Source organism: Haemaphysalis longicornis, unplaced genomic scaffold (genome assembly GCF_048455015.1).
Source record: "Haemaphysalis longicornis isolate Haplotype H1 unplaced genomic scaffold, Haemaphysalis longicornis Haplotype H1 scaffold_20, whole genome shotgun sequence".
Classification (NCBI taxonomy): Eukaryota; Metazoa; Arthropoda; class Arachnida; order Ixodida; family Ixodidae; genus Haemaphysalis; species Haemaphysalis longicornis.
Genome location: NW_027526296.1, coordinates 667,677 through 694,412, shown reverse-complemented (window position 1 = coordinate 694,412; position 26,736 = coordinate 667,677). Strand labels below are relative to the sequence as shown.

General features: G+C 49.5%; 1 protein-coding gene across 1 annotated transcript in view; it reads right to left on the bottom strand.

The window, feature by feature from the left end:
- Window positions 1-21,087, bottom strand: part of LOC144172283 (caspase-1-like) — a 36,412-nt gene extending 15,325 nt beyond the window's left edge. The window contains exons 1-3 of the mRNA XM_077701031.1: window positions 20,912-21,087; window positions 10,806-10,848; window positions 7,577-7,706 (exon numbers count right to left, since the gene is read on the bottom strand). Coding sequence (XP_077557157.1) covers window positions 7,577-7,706; window positions 10,806-10,848; window positions 20,912-20,957 — 219 coding nt within the window. The 5' untranslated portion in view covers window positions 20,958-21,087. The remainder of the gene's footprint in view (window positions 1-7,576; window positions 7,707-10,805; window positions 10,849-20,911) is intronic.
- Between the last annotated feature and the right edge of the window lie 5,649 nt (window positions 21,088-26,736).

Below are 26,736 nucleotides of genomic sequence, written 5' to 3'. Positions count from 1 at the left end.
TGTGATCGTGACGTAGGGAACGGGCCTAAAAGGTCCATTCCAATCTGTTGAAATGGTCTCGATGGGACGGCGATCGGTTGCAGAAGTCCGGCGGGTCTTGTCGGCGGCGTTTTTCGTCGTTGGCAGTCACGGCAGCTCCGGACGCAGTGGGTGACGTCAGAGGTAAGGCCGGGCCAGTAGTACCTCGCCTTGATTTTTCCAATAGTGCGGGATGTGCCCAGATGTCCGGAAGACGGGTCGTCGTGGCACGCTTCCGAAATTTCGTCAAGAAGGTCCGCGGGGATGACGAGAAGGTAATTCGCTCCTGTTCCAAGGCTGAAATTCTTCTTCACAAGGACGGAGTTTCTCATGCTGAATGCTGGTAAGCTGCGTTTGAAGGTCCTAGGAACGGCAACGTTGCATCCCTCGAGGTACTCGATTATGACGCGTAAGTCGGGGTCGGCACGCTGCTGGGCGGCTAGGTCGCTCTCCGTCACGATCCCGAAGAACGCGCTGTCTTCATCAGAGTCTTGTGGTGGTGGGTCTACGGGGGCGCGGGACAGGCAGTCGGCGTCGGAGTGTTTCCTGCCGGATTTATAAACGACTGTAACGTCGAACTCCTGCAGGCGCAAGCTCCACCGCCCAAGACGGCCAGAAGGGTCCTTCAAATTGGCGAGCCAACACAGCGCATGGTGGTCTGTTACAACCTTGAATGGCCTTCCATACACGTATGGGCGAAATTTTGAAATCGCCCATATAATAGCCAGGCACTCTTTCTCAGTGGCAGAATAGTTTTTCTCCTCTTTCGACAGACCACGGCTGGCATAGGCGATTACCCTTTCGCAGCCGCTTTGGTTTTGGACAAGGACGGCACCCAAGCCTATATCACTGGAGTCCGTGTGCATTTCCGTTTCGGCATTTTCGTCGAAATGAGCGAGCACGGGCGGGCTTTGCAGGCGTTTTTGCAGCTCGCAGAATGCTTTTTCTTGGTCGTTTTCCCAGCTGTGAAAGGGGTGCTATCTTTCGTCAAGCGCGTGAGTGGCTCTGCAATGCGTGCGAAGTTTGCGACGAAGCGCCGGTAGTATGCGCACAGCCCGAGAAATCTTCGCACGCCCTTCTTGTCTTTCGGCCTTGGGAAGTTCGCAATGGCTGAAGTTTTTGCCGGGTCAGGTAGGACTCCCGTGGCGTTGACGACGTGGCCCAAAAACTTGAGTTCCCCGTATGCGAAACGGCACTTTTCAGGCTTCAGCGTCAACCCCGACGTACGAATGGCCTCGAGTACAGACTCCAACCTTTCAAGGTGTTCGTCGAATGTCCGGGCGAATACCACTACGTCGTCGAGGTATACGAGGCAGGTGTGCCACTTAAGGCCAGCTAGCACAGTGTCCATGACTCTTTGAAACGTCGCTGGTGCTGTGCACAGCCCAAACGGCATCACCTTGAACTCGCATAGGCCGTCTGGGGTTATAAATGCAGTCTTCTCTCGGTCTCTCTCGTCCACTTCAATTTGCCAGTAGCCGGTCTTCAGGTCCATCGATGAGAAGTACTTCGCGTGGCAGAGGTGGTCGAGGGCGTCGTCGATTCGGGGGAGGGGGTACACGTCCTTTTTCGTGATTTTGTTCAGTCGCCGGTAGTCAACGCAAAATCTTAATGTGCCGTCTTTTTTCTTTACGAGTACGACGGGCGCAGCCCAGGGGCTTTTCGATGGCTGTATAATGTCGTCGCTGAGCATGTCGTCGACTTGGGTCCGGATGGCTTCCCGTTCGTGTGAAGAGACGCGGTACGGTGACTGTCGGGTAGGTCGGGCTCCATCTTCGGTTATTATTCGGTGCTTCGCTAGAGGGGTCTGACGTAGTTTAGCGCTCGACGAAAAACATTCGCTATAGCGACGCAGCAAAGCCAATAATGTTTTCCGTTGTTCTTGCGGTAGCGCCGGATTCACGTCGAATGCCTGCGGGAGCTTGAAGGTTTCTACGGGTGTGCGTTCAAAGTCGGCGACCGCGATGACGTCACTTGCTGCTTGCGTTTCTTCGAGGAATGCAATTGCCGCGCCCTTGTTTAAATGCTGGTACTCCTCGGTGAAATTAGTAACCAAAATGTGGGATTGGTGTTCTTTGAAGCGCGCAATGCCTCTTGCGACAGACACACCACGGCCGAGAAGCACCCTTTGATCAGTGTCTACTATAGCGTCGACGTCAGGAGCAGCATCTTCTCAGTAGACTGTGACCATCAAGCTTGCGCGGGGTGGTAGGGTGACATGATCATCGGCAATCCTTACAGCAGCACGTCGTTCAGGGTTCGGTTTCGGCGTCATGGAGTGATGGGGGGAAAAAGTTATTGACTTAGTCTGCAGATCGATTATTGCACCGTTGTCCATCAAAAAGTCCATTCCAAGAATTACGTCGCGGGAGCAGTTAGGCAGAACGACGAACGCCGCAGGGTACGTTGTGGCGTCTATGGTGACGCGCGATGTGCACGTTCCACTTGGCGTCACGAGGTGGCCTCCTGCTGTGCGTATGTGCGGACCGTCCCATCTGGTCATAACTTTCTTCAGTTTAGACGCAAATGGTCCGCTCATTACTGAATAGTCAGCTCCCGTGTCTACGAGGGCGACTACGTCAAAGCCGTCGATGGACACCTTGACGTCAGATGCAGTCTTCCTCGAGTTCCGGGTTCGTCGGGGCGTCGTATCTCTGCTTGTACGTGTTGATCGTCGGGCACTGTGCATCGTCGTTGTCGTCGTATTCTTAACGGACGTCTCGGTCAGGTCGGGTAAGCGTCGCGCCGTGTAGCTGTCGTCGTGTTCGGGAGTCTCGTCAGGGTTAGGTCGGGTCGTCGGGGTGAGGTCATGTCGTGAATCACTGTCTTCAGCGCGTCCTTGCGTCGTTGGAGGGTTTCCAGTTTTTCGCCGCAGAGCAACTTCACCTCCAGAAGTTGCCGCCTTTAGTCTCCCCCGCGTGGGCTGGGAGACCTTCCACGTGCGAAGCCAGCACTGCTACTGCGGGCCGGCGACTGGTACGGGTAGGGCGACGGCGAACGGTTGAAACGGGCTGGTCCACGGCTGGTGTTCGACAGGTATTCTTCAATCTCAGATGGGTGCTGGCCGGGTCGGGGGCGTGGTGCGTCGACGGAGAAACCACGTAGTCCGAGTCTCTTGTATGGGCAGCGACGGTAGATGTGGTCGGCCTCTCCGCAGTGGTAGCACAGAGGACGATTATACGGTGTTCGCCATACGTCAGTCTTCCTCGGCGTCTGGGTTTGTGCTACCGGAGGTCGGGCGGGCGACAGTGGGCGGTGGTAGGGCGGGGCCTCTTGACTACGTGCCTCTTGACGACGTGTTGGAGCAGGGCGGGGTCGGTGAACAGCCGCGGAGTACGTCATAGCTTGGGGCTCGCAGTGTACTTCGGATGCCACAGAAGTTCCCAAAGCGTTGTGAACTTCTTCCCGGATCACGTCAGTTAGGCAAGCTACTTGGGGTTGCGGCGTCGTCGGGAAAAGTTTCCGCAGCTCCTCTCTCACTACTGCGCGGATGGTCTCGCGTAGGCTATCAGCCGGAATCCGCATGTTGTCGACGTAGTTCGCACTGGCCGCGCCAACAAAGTTCCGATCATACTGCTTAGCACGCATTTCGAGAGCCTTCTCAATCGTGCTGGCTTCGGTCACGAATTCAGCGATGGTTTTGGGCGGGTTGCGGACAAGTCCAGCAAACAGCTCCTCCTTCACACCGCGCATCAAGAAGCGTAACATCTTTTCTTCCGTCATTTCGTGGTCCGTGAGGCGAAATACTTGCTTCATCTCCTCAACGAAGATCACGACCCCTTCGTTGGGGTGTTGTGTCCGAGTTTCAAGCATAAGTGCAGCTCGCTCTTTTCTCACAACGGTAGTGAATGTCTTAAGGAACTCCCTTTTGAAGTGAGTCCAGTCGGTCAAAGAACTCTCATGGTTCTCGAACCAAGTTCGAGCAGCATCTTCTAAGTAAAAGAAGACATGCCGGAAAGTTTCTTCGTCGTCCCACCTGTTGAAGATGCGGACGCGCTCCAGCTTCTCCAACCATTCTTCGGGGTCTTCAGCGGGGGCTCCCCGGAACGATGGTGGTTCCCGGGGCTGCTGCAGGACGATTGGCGACGTTGTTTCTTGCACCATGGTGTTGGTTGCAGCGTTCCTTTTCTTGGGCCCTTCTGGCATCAAACCGAACTCGGATGGTAAATCTTGCAGGCGGAGGCTGGCTCTTGTTGGACTGGCTTGGCGGCTTCCCGAGGTTGTAGTGGGCATGAAGGGTGCTGCCCAGCACCTCCACCAGATGTCACGAAGACAAGGACGATGCAGTTGTCTTGAATTAGAAACACGTTTATTGGAGCGAACTTGTGCTCCCCTAACAACTCAAAAGAATACAGAGGCGGCGAAGCAGCGGTCAACAAAGTGACTTGCACAGGCGAGTGGCGTCGAATCGAATGCCCCGGCGTCCGCACTGCAGGCTTTTTATCTTTTGGCGCGCGTGGTTCTCGAAACGTCGATTCGCATAGAGAACATAGTAGATCCAAGAAGATTATTCTGGGCTGTTCACGTTAGATGGGAATGCTCTCCCTATCACAACAGATAACACATGCGGCACAGAAAGAAAGAATGGAACACGCGCTTCCCTTGGCGCAGAGATAACACAGACCGGCGCAGCCGGGCGGTAAAAGCAAAACACAAATAAACAAACCCAATGTATGGTTCGCGGCAATATATATATATATATATATATATATATATATATATATATATATATTTATATATATATATCTGTAGAGGGAACAAAAACGTGTGAGAAGCAGAAGACGTATACAACCAACTAGCCCCAGTTATAGCTTTTGTGTCAGACCGATTCCAACAATTCGACTAGGATTGCCGTCGTGAACAGTGCTGTTCCGTGCGGGGAATATTCCATGTTTCGTTAAATTTTTGGGTGCAGTTAAAGGAGCCATGAAGAGAAAACAAAAGTTTGTTTCATTCGAAAGATTAGGTGTTTCATAGTACCCCAAGCGCTTTCCCGGAAGCAAATGATGCTTTATTCACTGAGAAATAAGGCAATTTAAGCCAAAATTTTAAATCTCCCGCTAAAATTGAACATTCCGTGACGTGTACAATGGCGTCATAGAGCCGGTCCATGAAACAGATACTTAGTATGTCGACTCCATATAGCACCCACACGCGGGAGTCGATCGAGAGGGCGGCCATTTTAAAAATACTAGTAAAACCTAGTGCACCCGCAGCCCTAGTCATGGAATCGCCTTATCCGTAGAACAAAACTCTCGCCGAGGAGCTCGGGCTTGCATTTAACAACCTCACACCACAAAAACGCTCAATGCTTCTAAGTGCACGAGCGGCAAGAGTTGTGGGATACGCGGTGGACGGGAAAGCGACCATTCCGCGATAGCCACAACAGACGAACGCCCAGCCGTCGGCACCGCTGCCTCGTCAGCCCCGTCGCGACGGACGAATATAGCCTGGTACGTATGTGCCGTATTTTGATTACGGTTAATAATAGTTCAATTTCAGTAGCAGTATCACTTATGCCAGTTGGCCGGTGTCGTGTATGGAAAGCCGTTCGAAAGTACTCGAACAAACTGAAGTTTTCAGTGGTTGTAAACTGGAAACGAGCTCGTAACGACAACAGCAAGCCAACACCATTCGAAACTTACGCGACGACTGGCACTATCTCGTCGCTTCTTGCTGTTCCTTACTCCCCTCGTTTCTATTTTTACCTTTGCTGGTTGGCGATATGACGGCCAACCTCCTGTGAAGGGTTTACGATACGAAGCAAGGTTGCGGCTGTGCGTGCTGGAACGGTTCGTTGGCCCCGAAGAGCCTCGAACCCGAAAATTCGTCTGCGCGACGGCGAGATGTCGAGCTCGGCCGGCGCTAGTTTCGTATGCATTGGCGCACACGCTTGCGAGTTCGTTCGGACCTTCAACCGTTTACTCCACCGTTCTTTGCCATAAAAAGAATGTGCAGTATGTTTCACGGGCATTTAGCTCGCTATGCAAACTGTAAGCCCTGCCTAACATGCTTTTGCTTTTGCCGGCCTCCGCCAATCGCAGAGCATTCCCAAGTGACATCACAGGTTCTGTTGCGGAAAATGAGCTGGTGGGTCGCATGGTCATTTCCTTTTTTCCTAATTATGTAGCTTATTTGAGCGGAGTTTGCGTTATAAGTGGTGTCGTTATGGTTCTAACGAGGGAATCTTTCGAATGAATCAAACTTGTGTTTTCTCTTCATGGCTCCTTTAAGGCGAAAAGGAAAAAAAGGGAATTCTTAATAGATGCAGGGAACACTGTTGCAGGGAATAGGTGCTGGAAATCTTTAATAGATGCAGGGAATAGGGGAGGATTGTGTGAGGGGAATATTAGAGAGTTTTAGCACTCCGTATGGTCCGCCTATTCCGTAGTTACTGTGTTGACCGGGACCCAACTGCGCTTGCGCGCACTGTAACGGCGAGGAGGAAGGGCGAGGAGGACGCCCCTCACCGTAACGAATGCGCGGGCATGGCGAGGGCCGGCCCGCGGAACTAATCCACCCTACCGGATCGCATGCACAAGTGCCCAGACGGGTCCCGGTCAACACGGCACGCACGTACTATTATGAGCAATATGAAAGGGAACACAGGAACGCGTGGCAAACAGCCTCGAAACAGACTCGGAGCGATACGCGGATGGCGCTGTAAAAAACGAAGGGGGAAAGGAGGGCGCCGTGCCACTAACTGTGGGCACTCCCACCGCGCAGGCGTTTCTACAAAGCAGCAGCTTAAGTAATTTCGCCGATGATATGGTGTCGTCCGAAAGCCGATAAGACGTACGGCGGGAATGGGAACAGTTGTTAGAACAGCGTCCCCCTTTCCACCTTGTTTCCGACGGCGGCCGCTGCGTATCTCTGATAGCTGGGTCTGAGGGTGTTTTCCACGCGTTCCTGTGTTCCCTTTCATATTACTCATAATAGTACAACACGGAGTTATGCGGAGTGCTAAAACTCTCTACTGTTTGTTCGAAACAGTATCCCCCTTCCCCCCTCCCTTCCCTTGCGCATAAGGAGCAGAGGGCCTTGCACTCATTTTCGGGTTGCAGGTTTTTTGTGCCACACTGGTGACACACACGTTCATTGGGCGGAGGACACTCAGTCACCCTATGTCCAAATTCATGACATTCGTCGCATACAGGCACAGTCTTTTTGCACGAGGACCACTCCTAACCAAAGAGGGTAACGTAACCTTGTAACTCGCAAATGTAACTACGACAATATTTGAATTCCCCAGTCTTCTAGATCCGTAGATCTTGTGGTTGGCTTACGCCACTGCAGCACGCCACTGCAGTGCGATATTTTAAAGTTTTCAGCATTTCTAACGTTTTGTTTGGGGGAAGGGGGTTAAGACTTTTGTGGGTGGAAGGGAGCTGAGCGAACTATTAAAATCTATCTCTATCAAATTGAACAAAGTTGTACTTTATATTCACCGCCCCTTTAATGTATTTGCGCAAATACATCGAGGAATTCACAAGCTCGCCACGACGCTCCGTGACGTCACGGAAGCTAGTACCCCGCAATATTTTCCAGCAGCCCTCACCTTGTAGTTGAAGATGACACACTTTCCGCGCTTTCCGCTCCTCCGGATGTAGTACTCCGCATCGTTTAGCTTGGTACGCAGCGTCGGGCGGTCGAGGCGCTCCTGTTCTGGGAAGAATGTGGGCAGATGCCTGCGAGAGGAGCAGCCGTATGAGCAGCCATGTATACAACTTAAAAATTACTCGGCGCTAAAACAGGGACGAACAAGAAACACGTACACACAACACAGCGCCTGTGTTGTGTTTTCGGCACTGTGTTTTCGTATTCGGCACTGTGTCGTGTGTTCGTGTTTCTTAGTCGTCCCTGTTTTAACGCCGAGTAATTTTTAAGCATAATGTACCAACTTGGCCACATCAAGCTTTTGTTACTACATGTATTCAACTCTGCGACTTTGAATGTGCTTCTCTCAATGCTTTGGGTTCCCAATGGAAGCTTCTGGCAGAGTGAGCTTCTGGTTGCATTACGATCCATGATCGTCGCCTAGGCACACATTGCTGAGGGACGTTTGTACGCTGCAGTAGTAGTAGCAGCGCTGAAAGCTGGCCTCGCCAAACCAACGCCACTACGGTTAACTTTAGGGAGCAAGGCTGAATTGTGGTCCTCCTGCTTGTTAGACGGCAAAAAAAAAATGGCCGCGTATCTGCTGCTTTCTTCGCAAATGTCGACGAAAGGCGACAGTCTTCGTCTACATTTGCCAAGTAAATGCCTCCCTTAATCCGCTTTCCCGCACACCTCTCATGTTGCCCCTCTTGCGCCGCCCTCCTCCCAAGGTAAACGCGCTAAAGGTTTGCTCAAGTCAATTTAAATTTACCGCTTTCCATTGCTCCAGGCCGGGTGCCTCGATGCCAGCGCTGTCGTACGGCGGAGACGCGCGTGAATCTAGGCGCCCAACCTCAACGTTTATAGAACCGCGTTGCCCTAGTATACGTGCGTAACAAGCAGAACGTGGATCCTATCTAGTGAAACCTTTCGTAACTGTTGCCGCTTGAATTCTTAAAATGCCGCCAGAAGCTACAGTGGCGCGGGCGACAGCGGGGGACACTGATTTTTTTTTCTGCAGTAGATGTAGTATTTCATTTCGCAAAAATCAAGCATCTATGAATTTTTTTATAAGGAACACTGTAAACATCCCTTCTTTACTAATTTCCCGTCTTATATTTGTGTAATGTGTTGTTCTTGTTCAATAATTTTGACAAGTATGAACACATAAACCGGACGTAGACGCCCACATTTGGCTGTGAGTATATAAGACTATTGCGCAGACTTTGTTTCACTTTGGCCGGGTGGCTGAATCTAGTCACAGACAGACAGACCAAAATTTCTGGGTTTAAGTAGCCCAAGAAAGACTATCTTTAAAAATGGCCGCGTATCTGCTTACTTCGTTGCAAATGTCGTCGAAAGACGACAGTCTTCGGTCGCGCCTGCCGCGTAAATGCCTCCCTTCTCTTTCCCGCCAACCTCTGACGCCCTACCCCTTCGGTGTCGCTCCGGCCACAATAAATCATGCACTTCACTTCTACCTTTTTCGTGGGCAATTATACGTCCTCTTAGAAACTGTCTACATCCTCTTTACAGTAGCTAGAGGTTGGTGCGTAGGCTTGCACTATACTTACCTTCGCCTCTTGCTCAGCCTGAACACAATGGTGGCGACCCCATCGCTAATTCTATAGAATTCTTCCCCGTTCTCTATTTCGTGCCGGTGGATAAGGAAATCTACCCAGAACTCCTTCCTTTCCTCATGCCTTCGATAGCACAAAATATTCCCTCTATTTAGCTTCAGAAACCCCTGCCCCTTCGTCTAACCTGGCTTAACCCTACGATAGATATCCCATGTTACGCCTGAGACTTCCTCCAGTACTATGCTTAAGCTACCTTCACACAGCAGTGTACTAACTAGCGCTAAATGGTGCTAGGTTCAAGTTCCCACGTTCAGAAAAGGCTAAAGCATTTAATCAACACAATGTGTCCGTTGCTTCCTGCTGTGCGCACGCACAGCAGGAAGCAACGGACAACGGAAGCAAGTATTTGGTGTCGCAGAGCCCCTTCATTCGACAATACAGTAAAGTTTGAAATTGCAGCATTGCCCACAGGAGATCTATAGCGCTGATATGCGATATTGCAGTGCAACGATAAACATACCGTTCGAACTTGAGTTATGATAATCTGGGTTTTGACGTCCTAACTTATCTAACGATGGTCTGACCTGACCGGGCACTTCATGTCAGTTGCAGACACTCTACAATATGCAGTTTGCCGGTGTAGATATACGGCAACTCTCCGCTTTGTCCCTCTCCGCCTCCCAGCACAGATCAGCTGGCCAGAACATTTTCTCAGGAATGAAGATGACCTCTCTGCCTTGATGGCGCCATCTATATCGCATGGTCAAAATGTTTCATTGTGAACGCGTAGCTGCGTGTGGCTGTTCCTTTTAGGTGCGGAGTAGCTTAGGATCGGACAATGTCCGTCCGTGTCCGTGCGCATAGCATTTACAATCGCAAAAAAAACACACAGAAACCGGTAGGATTCAAGCCTGTGTCTGGTAGACCACACAGAGTTAGTGTCAGTCGTCTTACCCATTGGGCTACGACCGGGAGTTAGTACTCGCGAGTGAAGCGGCTTAATCCCTCTCCTGTAATGGTGCGGAGTACCTTAGGACCTCAGAATGTCCGTCCGCGTCCATCCGTGCGGACACCACCATCTAGCGAAAATCAAGCGGAATTCGATTTGAGTCGTGAGTAGCCGTTTCCTTTAGGGAATATATGGTGCAACTCACGGCTCAAATCGAATGATGGTCGGGGCGAATATTGGATGTCACTCGGGGCGCAACTTGGATGTCATTTCGAGTCCCCGTACTCCGCATACTCGCCATGATCCACAAAGTGAAGACGCTACCATTTTCTTTTCTTTTTTTCATTTTGGTGCGGTTTGGGTTGGGGGTGCGATAAAATAATGGTTCGGGTACGGGTCTACTTCAGGAAAAACTACCAGTTCGTTCTCGGTATTCGGCTTCATGTTCAGTTAAAACCCAGGTCATAAGGCAGCACTGTAGAGCTCTGTCTTATACGGCCTATTAGGAAGACGCAGCTGGGGTGGTAGAGGCATGGCAAGCTGGCGTAAAGATCTGATGGCTTTGCAATATCCGCACTTCTGGACGCTACCCAGAAATAAATTATGGTGTCGTTGGTAAGGTCGTTGGCCACAATATCCCAACATTGGCACTGCACCCTTACCTGTCGTCGAAAGGTAGGGCGTCGGCCTGGCTGACCTCTTCGGCTGCACTTTTTACAAAAGTAAAACGTGATTAGAGAAAGCATAAAAACACAAGCTTCAATTATGCTTGGTTACAAATTAGACAATGTAGGTATTTGTCCAATGCTGCCTCTTCGGCTTACGTAAAATCCAATGTTGGTTCAGCCTGGTTCTCCTGTTTCGAAGTTAGAGCGCTAAACAAATAGAAAAGATGTGCTCGTTCCCTCTTCCATAGGAACAAAACACGAATATGAAATGTACCTTCACCGGAGCAGTTGAATGTTTATTGTGCATCGACATGAACTTACACATCGCTATTTAAATTTAACGGTATGGCACCGTCATAGCGTCAACGTTAGACACTGAATTGCACGCGCCGGAGCATTGCGTAAAGCGTGAGACACATGGACGACTGGTGCATGCGATTCGCATGCGACTGATCGTTACGACAAGTCGTACGCCTGGATTTGAAACACATGCTCCAAAGTGCGCGTGCGATGCGTCGTCGGCGTCGCTCCTCCCAGTGTTTTCGCTCCATTGTGGCCTCTCTGCTTAGACGCATTCCGGCCGATTTAGAGATGTGCAAGAGGAATCCGAGAAGGAAAGAAAACATTTATCAACTTCAAGTGAAAATGAATAGTGCTATTACGTTACACATTGCTTTTTTATATGTTCAGTACAGCGGTGTGCAACCATTTAGCACGCATGATTCCGCTCGTCCGTGCTATTGGTACCGCTGGCAACATGTCTCTACCGGGCGGAGAGCGCACGGGGCGGCGGCGGCAGCGGCTCCCCACAAAATACCCGGAAATGCCACTGGCTCCTTTTCGGGGCTTTGAAAGAAACTTTCTCAGCAATGACACCTTCGGGCGCTCATTGGCTGTGGCCGCACGCCGATCGCAACGATGGCACGACTGCATCTGGCTTGTCAGTCGCACGTCGTGGGCCTTTTCCGACCAGCGAACGACGCCAAAACTGGTCCTAACGATCAGTCGTTACGATCCGTCACGTTGGAATCGCGTGCACCAGTCGTCCATGTGTCTCGAGGTTAAATCTGTCTGAACCATGCGCTCGCAAACCGTCCGTGCGAACGAAACCAGACGGGTTGTCAGTGAATCCGTCAGAGAATCCGCTGCAGGGAAAGGAGAAGCGGACCGTGTCACGAGCACGACATCCGCAAGCGGGCTTCTCCGCAGCTATGCTGCGCGTTCCCCGTACAGGTAGGCGCTGGCATCGAGGCGTCAATTGTCGGCGCTCATTGGCGTCATGATGCATTTATTCGCTTCGCCTCTACTAGACGGCAGCACCATCTGAAGATAAGGATATAAGGCGCGTTTGTTGCCCTGTTTACGCGTCTGTTTATAGCGTACCTCCCGTTGCGGCGAAAAGTGTTCGTGGTTCCAATGCCGGCGCAGCCGCGTCAATCGAACTTTTTCTGGCGATGTCATTTCCGTGGATGATATTGGGTCAGTTAGATCTTGGCGGACCCCGGCATAAAACACTTTCGTGTTAAAAGAACTACGTGCCCAAGTTTTTCTAGAGCTTGACAGTCCACTAAGGTGCCAGAAAATGTCAGCGGTCCGGCAAATAAGCTTTTTTAAAGTTCTTAAGTGCTATACTTCCCTGTAGCAGTTTTGTGCGCCATTCGCAGACGAGCGATTGCAGAAACCAGGCCACGAGCATGCACTGCCTTTACAGGTCATTTTTAACACGAAAGCGTTTTTTGCCGGGGTCCACCATGAACTGACTGACAACATATCCTTCACCGAAATGACATCGCCAGAATAACTTCGATTGACATGGCTGCGCTGGGATTTGAACCACGAACTCTTCAGCCGCAAAGGGAGGTACGAAAGGCGCTCCCGACTGCGCTATGAACAGACGCGTAAACAGGACGACAAACGCGCCCTATATCTTTTCCTTCAGATGGTGCTGCCGGCTAGGAGAGGTGAGGAGAAGTAGTGCATCATGACGCAAATGAGCGCCGACAGTTGGCGCCTCGATTCCAGCGCCTACGTGTACGGGGGACGCGCAGCGTAACCTGCGGAGAAGCCTGTAAGGCAAAGACCACGGAGTAAGATCGACGCCGACTTGCGAATGTCGCGCTCGTGGCGCGGTCCGCTGCTCCTTTCGCTTCAGCGGACAGTGTGTTCACCAAAACGATTCGCTGACAACCCGTTTGGCTTCGTTCGCACGGACGGTTTGCGAGCGCCTGTGGCTTCAGTCGGATTTACGCAATGCTGCGGATAGTGCAATCCAGTATCTAACGTTGATGCGTATAACGGTGACATGCCGACGAAATATAAATAGCGATGTGCACGTTCATATCAATGCACAATAAGCATTCAACTGCTCCGTTGAAGGCACATTTCACTTTCGTGTTTTACCGGTTCCCATGGAAGAGGGATCAACCACATTTTTTTTTTCTTTTGTTATTTATCTTCGGCGCAATTTGGCGGTGTGTGACTACGGTCACACGACGCTCTCCTTGTAACTTCCGTTGCTCTACTGCATCCGTGCGCTGCCATGGCCGAGACGGATTTGAGTTTGCTGTCGGTGACTCACAAAGCAGGATGGTAAAGGAGCGCCGGTATCGCAAAAAGGGAAAGCGTCCTTTGGGCGTTTCACGTTGTGAAAAACTGTGACAAAAGCGTTTAACCGTTGCAGAAAGGCTACTACACTACCCCTGGCGGTGGGACCTGACTCAGTTTTTATATAGGTCACAGGTTTGCATCGTTGTGCAAGTATAGGAAAATATTTGTGCGGTCAAATGAAACAAGTGCAGTTGTTCTTGTTGCCGGCATGTATATATACGACAACCAGAAGCAAAGAACACAAGCTGAAACAGCTTTCGAATTCGTAATCGTTATGTTCAAGCGAAAAGGCAATAATACTGCACGAACGCCACCAGTTATACGCTAATCCAAACAGAGTTGTTTCCGTTCGTTTTTATAGCGTAGCATTCTTTGCCTTGTACACCTCCGGCCAGGACCTTGTAACGCCCTGAGTTCGCATAATAATGCATAATTGGCGGAAGTAGCCCATTTAATTGTTAGAATAGCGTAAACAAAAAAACACAAAATTTTGAAAAACGAACAAATAAAAAATAGACAAAATAAAAAAATTGCAGACGTGATATGACGAAATGTAAAATATGCGTCTTATGAATCTGCACAAAAAAAAACGAAGATTACACAAAAACGTCCGGAAGAAAACGTAGGAAATACGAATCGAAAATAGCGAAAACGGACAAGTCTTGCATTCCACCTTGGGTCTGCGGAAAAATACATAATTGGCGTTGTAATGTCGCTTAGTCGCTATAGCGGTATAAGTTTGCATAATTGGAGAAAAGGAACAAAATAAACCTAGAAGCAATAAACTAAACCAACTTACTTGGCTATTAACAGCCAAATCTGGCGGTAAAGAACTCACACATAAGAGAAGCGGCTTAAGAATGCTATGCATTAGCAGACAATTCTTTGAATCTGTGCAGAATCTTTTTACTAGACCTTTGTATAATGCTGCCGTAAGCCTAAATACATTCATATCCAGAATGAACGCGCCAATACCAAATTTTGCTCGGGAACTCGCGCGAAACATTTCCAATACAGCGTGCAGGATGAATCAAACTTCCCTAGCTGCAAAAATGCGGAAAAACAACTGGACCATTTGCGGCGGGAAATAATCGGTGTACGCTTTCCGCCAAGCGGCAACCATGAATGGACGAATTCCGGTGGTCCCGTAAGCGATGACAATTCTCTTAATAGACCAATCACCAGAGCCCCACTCAAACGTGCAATAGTGAAAATAATATTAAAAAACATACGGCACCCGATGGCGGTAAATGTTCAGACACAATGCACCGCACCCTAATAAAACAGATAATTCCTTAACAAGGCGTTCAGACATCAGGCTGTTTAATCAATATATTTCTTCCCGCATGATATCGGAATATCATTCACCGTCTCGACTGCACTCGCTGCAAAACGCGCCCGGTGTTGTTTTGCACGCAACATATCACTTGGCAGAAGGTTAGGTGATATAGCATAGTCGTTTGAATTTTTTCCGCGCAGAGAGGGAAACCTTTAGATTCACCCGGTTGACAACCTTATACTTTAGGTAGTGTTGAGCAAATATGGAATCACTGCTGTTTTTATTTTGCAGCACTTTGGCGGCCTCTACTGTGGTTTGGCGGCGGCGTCGTAACCGAGCGAACGATGGAAAGACCGATGACTGAAAAAAAAGGGGGAGGAGAGTGCCGCGAAATTGTGAGTGGGAGGTCGGTTTGCCGAGGCGGTGCGAAACGCTCCTCCGAAAGCGTGAGGGGGAAGGCAGTATGCCGAGCCCGCGCCACACACGTGTGCGAAAACCGCCCTCGGAGTGCAGTGGCGCCGGAGAAAAAAAACGCAAAACCAGGCATCCATGAAAGCAATCCTCTTGTTCTGTCACGTTCATAAAACGCATAGAAGCCCAGCACGCGATGCGTGCTGCACGTTCATCGGTCCTTGGGGTCAGTCGTCGTCCTCGATGCGTATCTCTTCCGAACCACGTAGCATTTGCGCGGGAGGTTCAAACACGATTCACAACAACACGTTCGGCGGCACCGACGCGCTGTGAGATAACCGCAGAGCAGTGCGCTACGCCTTGCGTTCGCTGATCACGCGATAACTTCTTGATACAGAGCAGCTATGAGTCTTGACCGAGGAGACTACAGTTCGCGCTGCGCACATATTTCGCATTACGGAGTATCGTAATCGTCTGGCACGTTCGTGGGCTGAGTCACGTCGCCGTGGTCATGACGTACGGAACTATGGCTGGACCGACGAGTGAATGAAAAAGCGAACAATGGAAGAAAGCAAAGGAGGAGAATGTTGTGAAATTGGGAGGGCAGGGTGGTTCGCCGCAGCGGGGCGACCCAGTGCTCTCCGGAAGTGTGCGGTGAAAGAAGGAAGGGTGCAGTATGCTGTGCCCACAGGATGCGCGCGACGGCGCAACCGTTTGGCGAAAACGTGAGGGGGCCGTGCGCGTGACTATGATGTGCGTTCGCTTAATACGCAATTCGTGGTCCCTTCCTGAGACGCACTTCGCGCAGCCGACGCAGAGGCTCATCGTCGCTGCCGTTGAGGGAACCCAGGAGTGAGTGCTGCCTCAGTGCACTTCTGCTGCGCTGTAATATTGCATTAGGGAGTATCGTAATCGCCAGCCAATTTTCCTTCTTCTTATTTCCGTACTTTGAGCAGACTTCTTTATTTTTTTTATACGCTAGAGTGTACTTTCTGCAGCAGATATTAAACAAAAATAAAGAAGTCTGCTCAAAGTACGCAGCAGATATTAAACAAAAATAAAGAAGTCTGCTCAAAGTACGGAAATAAACAAATAAATATTAAAAAAATAAATACGGAAATAAACACGGAAATAAATATTAAACAAATGAATACGGAAATAAACAAATAAATAATAAACAAAAAAATACGGAAATAAATACGGAAATAAACAAATAAATATTAAACAAAAATAAAGAAGTCTGCTCAAAGTACGCAGCAGATATTAAACAAAAATAAAGAAGTCTGCTCCAAGTACGGAAATAAGAAGAAGTAGAGAGAACAATGTGAGGGAGAGTGCGGGGTGAGGCGTTGATTAGTTTGTCAGATAAGGAGTTCATATATATGTCTACATGTTTCCCTAAAGGTAGAAATTAAAAACAATTACAAACAAAAATACATTCCTACGTAATTGTGACATAGTAGTGTGATGAAACTTCATGCGTACGAATTACTGCGCATATGTGTACACTGTGATCCTTCTGTGAATGTTAAACCTATGCTTTGTATAATACATAGGAAATGTAGTAATAACTTTGCTTTGTGCTATTTCTCTATTACGATTGTGCTATTATGCTTAAATTTGTGAACAGACGTGGTATATGTACGCTGTAAATCGGGTGGCTGAGGCCCCTGTCAGGCAACGTCCGCCTTTAGTGTCAGCCTCCCCTTGGTTTTGTAAAGAAATAAAAATCAAATACTCGAATACTCAAATATTTCTTCCAATGACTTCAACACGTCGGCATTGCCGTTGAGGGTGTGATAATGCTGATGAGAGAGAGAGAGAGAGAGAGAGAGAGAGATTTTTATTCGTGGAGCAGAGGCCGATGTGGGTGCGAAATTGGTCATACTGAAAGTATGCGCGCCATCCAAGATAACTGTCACAAACTCGAGCGTACGACGCCTAAAAGTACCGTATAATTTTTTTCGTTTTATTGTACAGCGCCTAGTTCTTGTTCAAGTAAACCGATTCATTCAGTTCGGTTCTATTCACCCCGAGAAAATGCAGGAACTCTCTCGAACGAACAGGCGGTAACACGACTACTCGCCGGCTCGCCGGCAAGAAAATAACAAAATAAAAGCTCCGCAACTCAGCTTTCACCGAAGCTTCGAGTTCTTTCAAGGGGACGCGCGTGGCCTTGCCAGTGCTAAAGTGATCCGATGATTCCAGAAGGGAGAAAGAGGGAAGCTGTTCGGTCGACGGCGGCGGGCGCGTTGTGTGTTGTGCCCTCTCTCTCCGCGCTGGCGCAGTTATAAAAAGAGAAGCCGCGCCTAAGCAAATCAGCTACGTTTGGACGCCGTGATGTGACAGCGGCACCTGCCAGTTTGTGCACCACACCATCGGTGACCGTCGCCCTGGAGGACTCCAAAGTACTCCCGGGCCTCGAATCACCGTGATCGTCTCGGACGGCCTGACCTACGACAAAGCCACGCTTCACAGGTAGCCGAATCGCCTGCGACAGCGGTGCATCATCCAGCCCGGTCGATGAATAATGTGGGACTCTGTGTCTCATATGCATCGAACTGTTCGTCTCGTTTTTAGTTTACTGCTCTACCTCATAATATTCATTGTTAGAGTTCCTGATTGTATCATTTTGTCTAATTTTGGATTGTTTCTTGCATTTGTATTCTTTCTAAGTTGTCTCTCGCGATGATTACAGGTCCTCCTTCTTATGCAGTGTTTTGCCTATTCCAATATAAGTCTTCCTCTTGATTCGTTCAAGGCTCTGACTCATTCTTACCGCTCTGGTCGGCGAAAGCCGCACATCAGACGGTCACCCCCTTCGTCACCTATGCCCTGCAGGTTCGGTGGGGTTGTTTGCTCGCTTGAGTCAATTCCCCACATCTTCTATCAGCGCACCCGAGTAAAAAAAAAACGGTGACAATAACACTTTTCCCTTCCTATTCTATTCAAACTCCCAAACTTGCGGAATACCTACTAAAGCACCGTAATATAAAGTCCTCAATTTCTTAGGCTCCAAGTGGGCTGCTATAGCAATGCTATGCGCTTGCATAGCCTTGCATGAACAGTGGTCGGTCACCCTCGAAGTTTATTGGAGATTCTCCGTGAAAAAACTCTGTAAAGCAAAATAGTGCGTTAGTTATAACTAGTACGAAAACGTAGCAGTCACGTATGCTGCATTTCTCCGACTCGCGGGAAATCCTTCAATGCAGGGATGGTGCACTACGTCGAGAATTGATTCCCAAGTTTACATTGATTGATTGATTGATTGATTGTAGGGTTTAACAAGCCGACGCACCACAGGCGATGAGGCGCGCCGTAGTGGAGGGCTCAGGATTAATTTCGACCACCTGGGGATCTTTAACGTGCACCGAAACCTCGTGCTCACGGGCGCTTTTGCTTTTCGCCTCCATCAGAAAAGCGGCCGCCGCGGTCGGGAATCGAACCCGTTACCTCATGCTCAGCAGCGCAACGCCTTAGCCACTGAGCCACCACGGCGGGTAAGTTTACATTCGAAAACAGCTGTATGAAGTTACTTAGTCAGCGCTATCTGAACTATTATGCAGTACGAACTGTGTTGAAAGACTGTGCAGCGCACATGCTGAAAGTACGCCCGACTGCCTCAAAGGTTCCCTGGAACACTTTTTTCAACTTTCTTTGAAATCTCAAATGCTTGCAGAACGTAGTCACCGGCGAACACGCCCAGTACTTAGACTAGGGGGTCGCAAAGTACCTCAGACAAAAAGTACTGCTCTGTGCCCATGATATAACTCGTAAACTTGCTCAAAAGATTTTACTCTCTTTCCCGGTATTGACGTTCTTCAACGGCTCGAATTATGTCATTAAGGCCATGTAGTGGCTGTTGGTCGGTTTTCCTTCAGTTGCAGCAATAAACGCTTTTCGATAGCAACTTAAGAAAAGCAAGAAAAACAAAACAGAAATGGAAGGCGTATCTGGTGTGACGGGTGAATTACGCAGTGCCGCTCCATGCTTTCGCAGTGCTTCCAGACGTGAACGAAAGAGTGAAAGCGCTCATCGAAAGTGTTGCAGGGTCCCTTTAAATGAAGAAAAAAGCTATTCAAACCTGCATAAGTCAAGAAACGGACAATGTGGTACTGAAGCGCGGTTGGTAGTTGAGAAGGGGTTGGGGGATGGGCTGGTGGGATGAAGGTTGGCGCGCAATTTAATGACGAAAGCGAGCACGGGGCTTTCATATGTTTTGGAAACCCGACGTATCGACGTGACATTTTCGCGCCTGTGGTTATTTTACAGGGTAACAGAGTGCCCACCGAGAGACGGATTTAGAAGTGTAAGGGGAAACAACTCGATGGCGGGAGCGAATGAGGAAATTCGGAAGCAAAGAGTTAACTCGGGGAGGGCAGGACCGAAGCGGTTGAAGGTCAATGGGAGAGGCCTTTGTGCTGCAGTGGACCTAAATAAGCTGTTGTTGGTGGTGGTGGTAATGATGATGACTACTTTATGGGCGTAAATTGATAGTAAAACTCAGTGGAGTCACAGTTGTGCTGGGATACTTAGGCGGTAACCGTTCTTTGAGGTGTTACTTCAACTTCTCCGAAATATGAACGTGGTATGCCTAACATTTCGCAACTGCTTTGCTGTCCTCGGTAGTCCAAAGTGAATTTTAGCTCAAAGCACTTGTCCTAACTTATCCGTCATTTGCCAGATGAAGCGTCTAATCACTGGAAGGCACTAAATGGTGAGGTAAGTCACGATAAAAAAGCAGGCGTTGATGCCGGTTGACCGTTTGCGATGCTGCCCATAGCCAGAGCGGTCGAAGAGTTGTACGTGAGGGACATTACTGATAAGAGGCGTCACAGAAGAACGGTCGGTCACCTTCCGTGGAGGTGGCGAGTTTTGCAGATAAAGAACCATTATGGCTCACCTGTGATTTTAGCGTGACATTTGGCATCGGCATACGAAAAAAAACGTGTATATTAGCCAATCAGTCGATTTCTTTGGTTCGATACAAAAAACAAATGTGTACAGAAGTCCATTTGAAAAAAAATGTCAGCGTATCTGCACCTTTCGTTGCAAATGTCGACAAAAGAACGCAGTCATTGTCGACATTTGCCCAGTAAATGCTCCCTTCTTTTTCGCGCTCACCTCTCATGTTGTTCCTTTTGCGTTATGCTCCTCCCAAGGTGAACACGTTAAAGGTTTGCTCAAGCCAATTTAAATTTACCGCGTTGCTCTGCTCCGGGCCGGGTGCGTCGATGCCAGCGCTGCCGTACGGCGGAGACGCGCGGGAATCGAGGCACCATACTCACGCGTTCATAGAACCCTGTTGCCCCAGTCCACGTGCGTTCCAAGCGGAACGTGGAACCGATCTAGAAGAACCTTTCGTTACTGTTGCCGCTTGATTTCCTAAAATGCCCCCAGGAGCTATAGTGGCGCGGGCGACAGCAGGCGACAGTGTGATTTTTTTTTCTGCAGTGGATGTAGTATCTCATTTCGCAAAAATCAAGCATCTATGAATTTGTTATAAAGTAACATTGTAAATATCTCTTGTGTATTAATTTTCTGTCTAATATTTTCGTAATGTCTTAATACTGTTAAAAAAATGTTGACGAGTATGAACATATAAGCCGGACGTAGACGTTTAGATTTGGCTGTGAGTATATAAAACTACTGCGCAGACTTCGTTTCACTTTGGCCGGTTGGTTGAATCGAGTCACAGACGGACAGACAGACATACAGACAGACAAAAACTTCTGGGTTTGAGTAGCCCAAGAAAGACTATCGTCTTTAAAACTGCGATGCGAATTCGGAACTATAAACGCACCTTCTTTGTCGCTGCTCGCAGCGTGTGCTGCTCCAAGGCCAGACATCCTTTCCGCAGTCGCACGCGCGCACTTATCTCAACGCCGACAGTCGGGCACGGCCGCTCGATGGGTCGGGTGCTGGTCCGGGCGAATCCGCATAGAGTGCTCGAATGGGTCTGTACTGGCCGCGGCGCTCGAACAGACAGACGGCGTTATCTCTATCCGCCCTCCAATAGGACACGCATCATCGTCGAGTCATTCGTTTTATTCTCCCTCGTTCCGTGTTTGCTTTCATCCAAACTCTCCCATGATTTCCCACACTGCGCATGATGCTGTAGTAGGTTACGATTTAAAAGAAGGGCAAAATCACACGTATGTAGCAGCACTCCGCCGAAGCCACAAACCCGTCACGTCAACGCGCGCGACCTTTGAAAGGGCGCTGAATGCTCGAGAGCATTTTGTTTTTCTGAGCGAGTTGCACGTTAGAAATTTACGCTCGCCCGAAAATTAAGTTCGCAAGTTACGCTTTTGTGCCTGCTGTTATTTTGTGCTTCCGGAAATACTCGCCGTAACGGACACTTTACTTCCATCATTTAAAGCGCAAACGAACGTAACACAACATGTGAACGACACAAGCGCTCTTGTTGTATACTTCTTGTGTTACGTCTGTTATCGCTTTAAATTGTGATTTCGACTGAACTTGCCAAGCTCTCCTTGTATAAAGGAAGCTTTGCGCCGTGCGGAAGAACAACCGGCAGCGAAGATAAGGCGCAGTGGGAACTGCCGATGCTATTATTAAATTATAAACGGATAGACCCTCCGCGGTGGCTCAGTAGTTAAGGCGTTGCGCTGCTCAGCACGAGGACGCGGGTTAGATTCCCGGCCGCGGCGGCCGCTCTTTTGATGGAGGCGAAAAGAAAAAACACCCGTGTGTACGAGATTTCGGCGCACGTTAAAGATCCCCAGGTGGTCAAATTAACCCGGAGCCTACTAGTACGGCGCGCCTCATCGCCTGCGCTGCGTCGGCATGTTAAACCATACAACAACAAGAATAGTAAGCGGCTGCTGCGTTCGCTATACCTGCAAAGCGTGTCCCCAGCCCTCGCTCTAGAGCTCTGCAGGGTGTTCGACTGACTGCGTGCAGTTATTCCTAAAATCACGCTGAAATTTTAGTGCTTCAAAACTACTGGGAAAATGGTGCTGAATGACTAAGGAATAACTTTGGCTACTTGGAGTTGTTAACTAGGCCAGGAAACCCCGTACAGATAACAGTTTCTTAAACAGCACATATTATTTCCACCAGGCATATTGGCTTCAAGGCCGCCATATATTGCTCTGTAAGAGCGAGGCGAATTTCCTAGGCAACTTGCGACCCATCTCACTCACGTATACTCCGTGGAAACTGCTTGAAAGAATGGTGCTTAGTAGACTCAACCACCATTTAGAAATTGGAATACGTGAAACCAGATGTCTCCGACCCTGGGCAGACTAGGTTTCGCAAGCGAGTGCACCTATGACAGCATACACCTGATAAAGGCAGCTTTTAAGCGTAGACACGGGCGGCTATGCCAGGTTCCCGGGCTTTTGGTGGCTGTGGATCTTCAGAAAGCTTTCGATACGGTCAGACACGACTACTTGCTTGATGCTCTGGCTGAGACAATTGCGAGTCCCCGTATACAGAACTTTGTACGAGCTTTATTGAGACGTCGAACCTTCCAGTTTGCGGCTCCAATAACAGGTGTCACCTCGCCCAAGGTATTTCATGCTGCCGCAGTTGGGGTACCTCAAGGAGCTATTATATCGCCTACCCTCTTCAACATTGCGATGGCTAAAACCGCCCGGGCACTTAGGAAGATACCGGGTCTCGGCTCGTCTGTACGCCGATGACGTCACCATCTGGGCCATTCCACAGCAGTGTACCACCACCGAAGCCGCCGTCACTGCTGTTAAAACAGTCCTCGACACACTCTCAGAGTACCTCAGACCAACGGGCATGCAAGTGTCTCCAACCAAGACGCAGTGTCTGGTCATTCGGGGCTCAGAAGCTAAGCGTGCCAAGGCCCGCCTTACCCTGAATGGAAATGCCATATCACGACCGACAGATGGCTGGACTCGAATACTGGGCATTCCCTTCCACGAGAATGGCACTCCCAACGAATGGCTATCGCAGCTCTGAAAGTCGTGGAAGTCGATACTACACGTAGTACGGAGGATCGGCAGCCGCTTCAGCGGTGCTTGCACCGAAGTACTGCGAACGCTCGTCACCACGGTCCTCACAGCTACGGCGTGCTACGGAGCCATGGCCATTGACCTGACAAAGGCACAAATGCTCAAGCTAGAGGTCCTGCACCGAGACTCTCTTCGGGGGGTCACCGGCCTCCCACGTCACGCAAAAGTTGAGGAACTACATAGGTACGCCCGACTGCCTTCCTTGGCGGCCACGCTCGCTGCGAGAAGAGACAGCAATGCCTCCATGCGAACCTTAACGAATGCTGGCAGGCGCATCATACGCCTTGCTGATGAATGGGTCCGTCCCGAGCTACCCCCACTAACGCTTATGACACCACCGTGGGAGGACACGCTCGTTACTCGGCCAAAACCACTGCCACGAAGACGCAACAAGGAGCGCCCCACGAAGGTACGGGAGGCTCGTGCACGCAACACCAACGACCCCGAGCTTCAGGCAACTACTGTGTACACAGATGCCGCTTGGAATGAGGAGACACGGTAGGCCACCCTTGCAGTGGTAACACCCTTTGGGTCATACAGAGGGTCACAGGCCTACAAATACCACGAGCCTACAAGCACACAACTAGAGCTCCATGCCTTGTGGATGGCGACACTCGTGGTACGCACCGAGGCGGCGCGCTCACTGTGGACGGCCCGACAAAAAATTACCGTAATGTGCGACAACACAGAAGCCATCAAATGGCTTCAAATACTAAGAATTGATCGTTCATTGTGCCACCATATTAGGAAGGAGTGCAGAGCACTAAAAAACAACCACAACATCCAGGTATGCATCGACTGGGTGCCGGGACACGCGGGTAGCCTCGGAAACGAGGTTGCTCACGCGATGGCTAGCGCGCAAAACTCTACGCTCCACTTGCTTCCGAACACCCGGTGCCACCACTGATTGACGTCGACCCGGCCAGCCTCGTCGAACAAGAAAGAAAACGAAGGAGGACAAGCCTGAGAGACATGACTCCCCAAAGTGAGCAGCCTCTCGCGAAGGGCTTACCCAGAGGGGCTCAAGTTCTGACCTACAAGGCTCGAACAGGGGCCGCCCTTACCAAGGATGTACTGCAGAAGTGGCGCTCCTACGTTAAAGTCGCGGCACGTAACGACCCAGATAGACGCAACGGCTCTGCCGCTCTCATCGACCCAGCGTACCCCTGCCCGTACTGCAAGGACTCCACAGTCAAGCAGGACATTCGACACCTCCTGTGGGACTGTGGGGGACTACGTGAACTCCGAGCCCGACATGCCCAACAGGTGCCATCATACGAAGAGTGGACTACGCCCATGAATCCTGTTCTATTGCAATTTTCCTTTTCATGTTCTGGTTCACTGAGCTTGAAATGGTACAAGGAGGTTCGAAGATAAAAATAATGCGTTTTTGTATCAGGGACTTTTGCGGGAGCCAGATTACCGATTGGTTTGAAGCGATTTTTAGCTCTACTGTTACAACAAATATTGGATATAAAGAACTAAATTACTGTCTCTATACTGCTTCGTTATAACCAGGTTCGACTGTAGTTGAATAATCGGCCGTTAGGAGCTTTGACAGCGGTTATAACCGAGGAGACAACAGCGATGTGCTTGCGCACCATTTCATTCTGCCTGCGAAGTCCGTTGTGCTGCGATTTTCCAAACACCCGATTGCACTCGGTTGCAATCCGAGGCGCAAGGCCGGCATCGCCTTTAAACTTCCTCGTTTCTCGGCTCTGAATACAGCGTCAAAGTTATCGCTCCTGGCAGTCAGTCCTCTTGGCAGCTTCCCCCAACTGATAAACTGGGCGTACTGCCTACGCCTGGCGGTTACGACACTTAGACAGTCTGCATCTGTAACGAGAAGGTCCCGACTGACACACTGAGCTGGACGAAAGCAGGATAATTGTCCTGCCGAAACATTTTGAACAAGAGGCTTAAACTTTAAGGAGTACATTGCTGTCGTGACGCAGTGGCTCACTGAGTGAGCCATGCAGTAAACTGGAAAGCGCGACTTGAACGCTGTGTTTTGGAAAATTACTGCCCTGAGAGAGTAAAATGGGGTTAGGTCTATCTTCGCAAATTCTTGACAATTTCAAAGGCCGCCTAAGATAGCGAAGTGATTTTTGTTGATAAATGTAACCCGCACAAATGTCTGAAAAATTGTTTCCGGGTTTCAACCTAAAAAATCTTACGGAGAGAATTTCAATTTGGGAGTAAACTGGATATTTAAAAGATTCTTTAGTTTTTTGAGATTTATACAACACAATATTGAATTGGATTGTAGTTATGTATTTCAAAATCATGTTGCAGGAAGACCAGAAAAAAATTAGCTCTAGTCCACGCTGTGAAGGGGGTTGCACTGCAAAGCTGTAAACGACACGCATAACCATTACCCATGCGACGTTACTTGAATTTACGCACGTCGGTTACAAAGAGTGAAATGAGTTACTCTGTCAGCCGTTACCTGTGTTTCGCGGAGGCGGCGTCTGCGTAACCGAGGGACCGAACGCCGCAGCGACGTCAGAAAGTAAACGGGGAGGAGCGTCCGGCGAAGGGTGAGCAGGAGGGCAGCACGCGCAGCTTTGGCTCTCACACTGCCCCTCCCTCTTACTTTTGTTTCATGCGTCACCGCCAAGGCACTGACACTTTCCCTAGACGTTGTTCCGTTCGCCGCTAATCCAAACCACGTGAACACCGTTATTATACAGTATGCAATGTGCATAATGTATGAGTGACTGAATGAATGGCTTTGAGTGACTGTAGTTGGTAGAACCACCGCTGTGCTCGTTGAGTACACCGTCTGTCTCCCCATCTTCTCGTGTAGATGTAGCCTAGTCCGTAAGCGATGGGTTTTCGCTCCGTTTCTCTATGCAGGTGCAGGTTCGATTCCTGGCGATGCCAGTAATTTCTTTTATTAAGCCTGGCCCTTTCTGCTGACGCGGACACAAAAATGCTCTTGGCTGGTAGAGGTATACCGCTGCGCAGTAAAGGGCTGTTGAAACAGCTTGAAAGGTTGTTTTTATTACCACATCAGCCTGAAGCAGCAGAAAATTTATGGACGTTTGGACAATTGCCGACTAATACAGGTGAACTCATACGCCGCTCCTCTTCTTCCGTAGTTCTTTCGTGCGAGACTTGCTGTTGAGCAGCCATTTTGGCATACTTTCGGGCTATTTTGGGATACTTCATAGGGCTTGCTTTTTGTCTGCCTTTTTTGTCTGGATAATTCGAGGGGATGACTGGCATAGGAAAAAAGGGGGATTCCACAGTGTACCAAATTTTCTCACATGTTAACAAGTGAGAGAAAAAAGTGAGGAGATAGAGAGCATTTCACTGTGAACAGCAGGTGCTGATGTGCATAACTTTTTTCCGGTTGTGAACGGGGGATCGAGGCAAACGGGAACGTAAACCGGAAACAGCAGGGAGCGGCACTCACAGTACAGTTTGCAGCTTTCAGGCCGAACGGAAGAAGACCACTGTCAAACGAAAGTGTTGGAAAACATGGGCTACCAATGCGTTTATGCGACTGAGTGTTTAGAAAACAAATAGGCCAAGGGAACCGTAAGCGGAATAAAATGAACTTCCCGAGAAAGGGCACCGAGAATTGCACTCAGACTCGCTCAATGGTCGC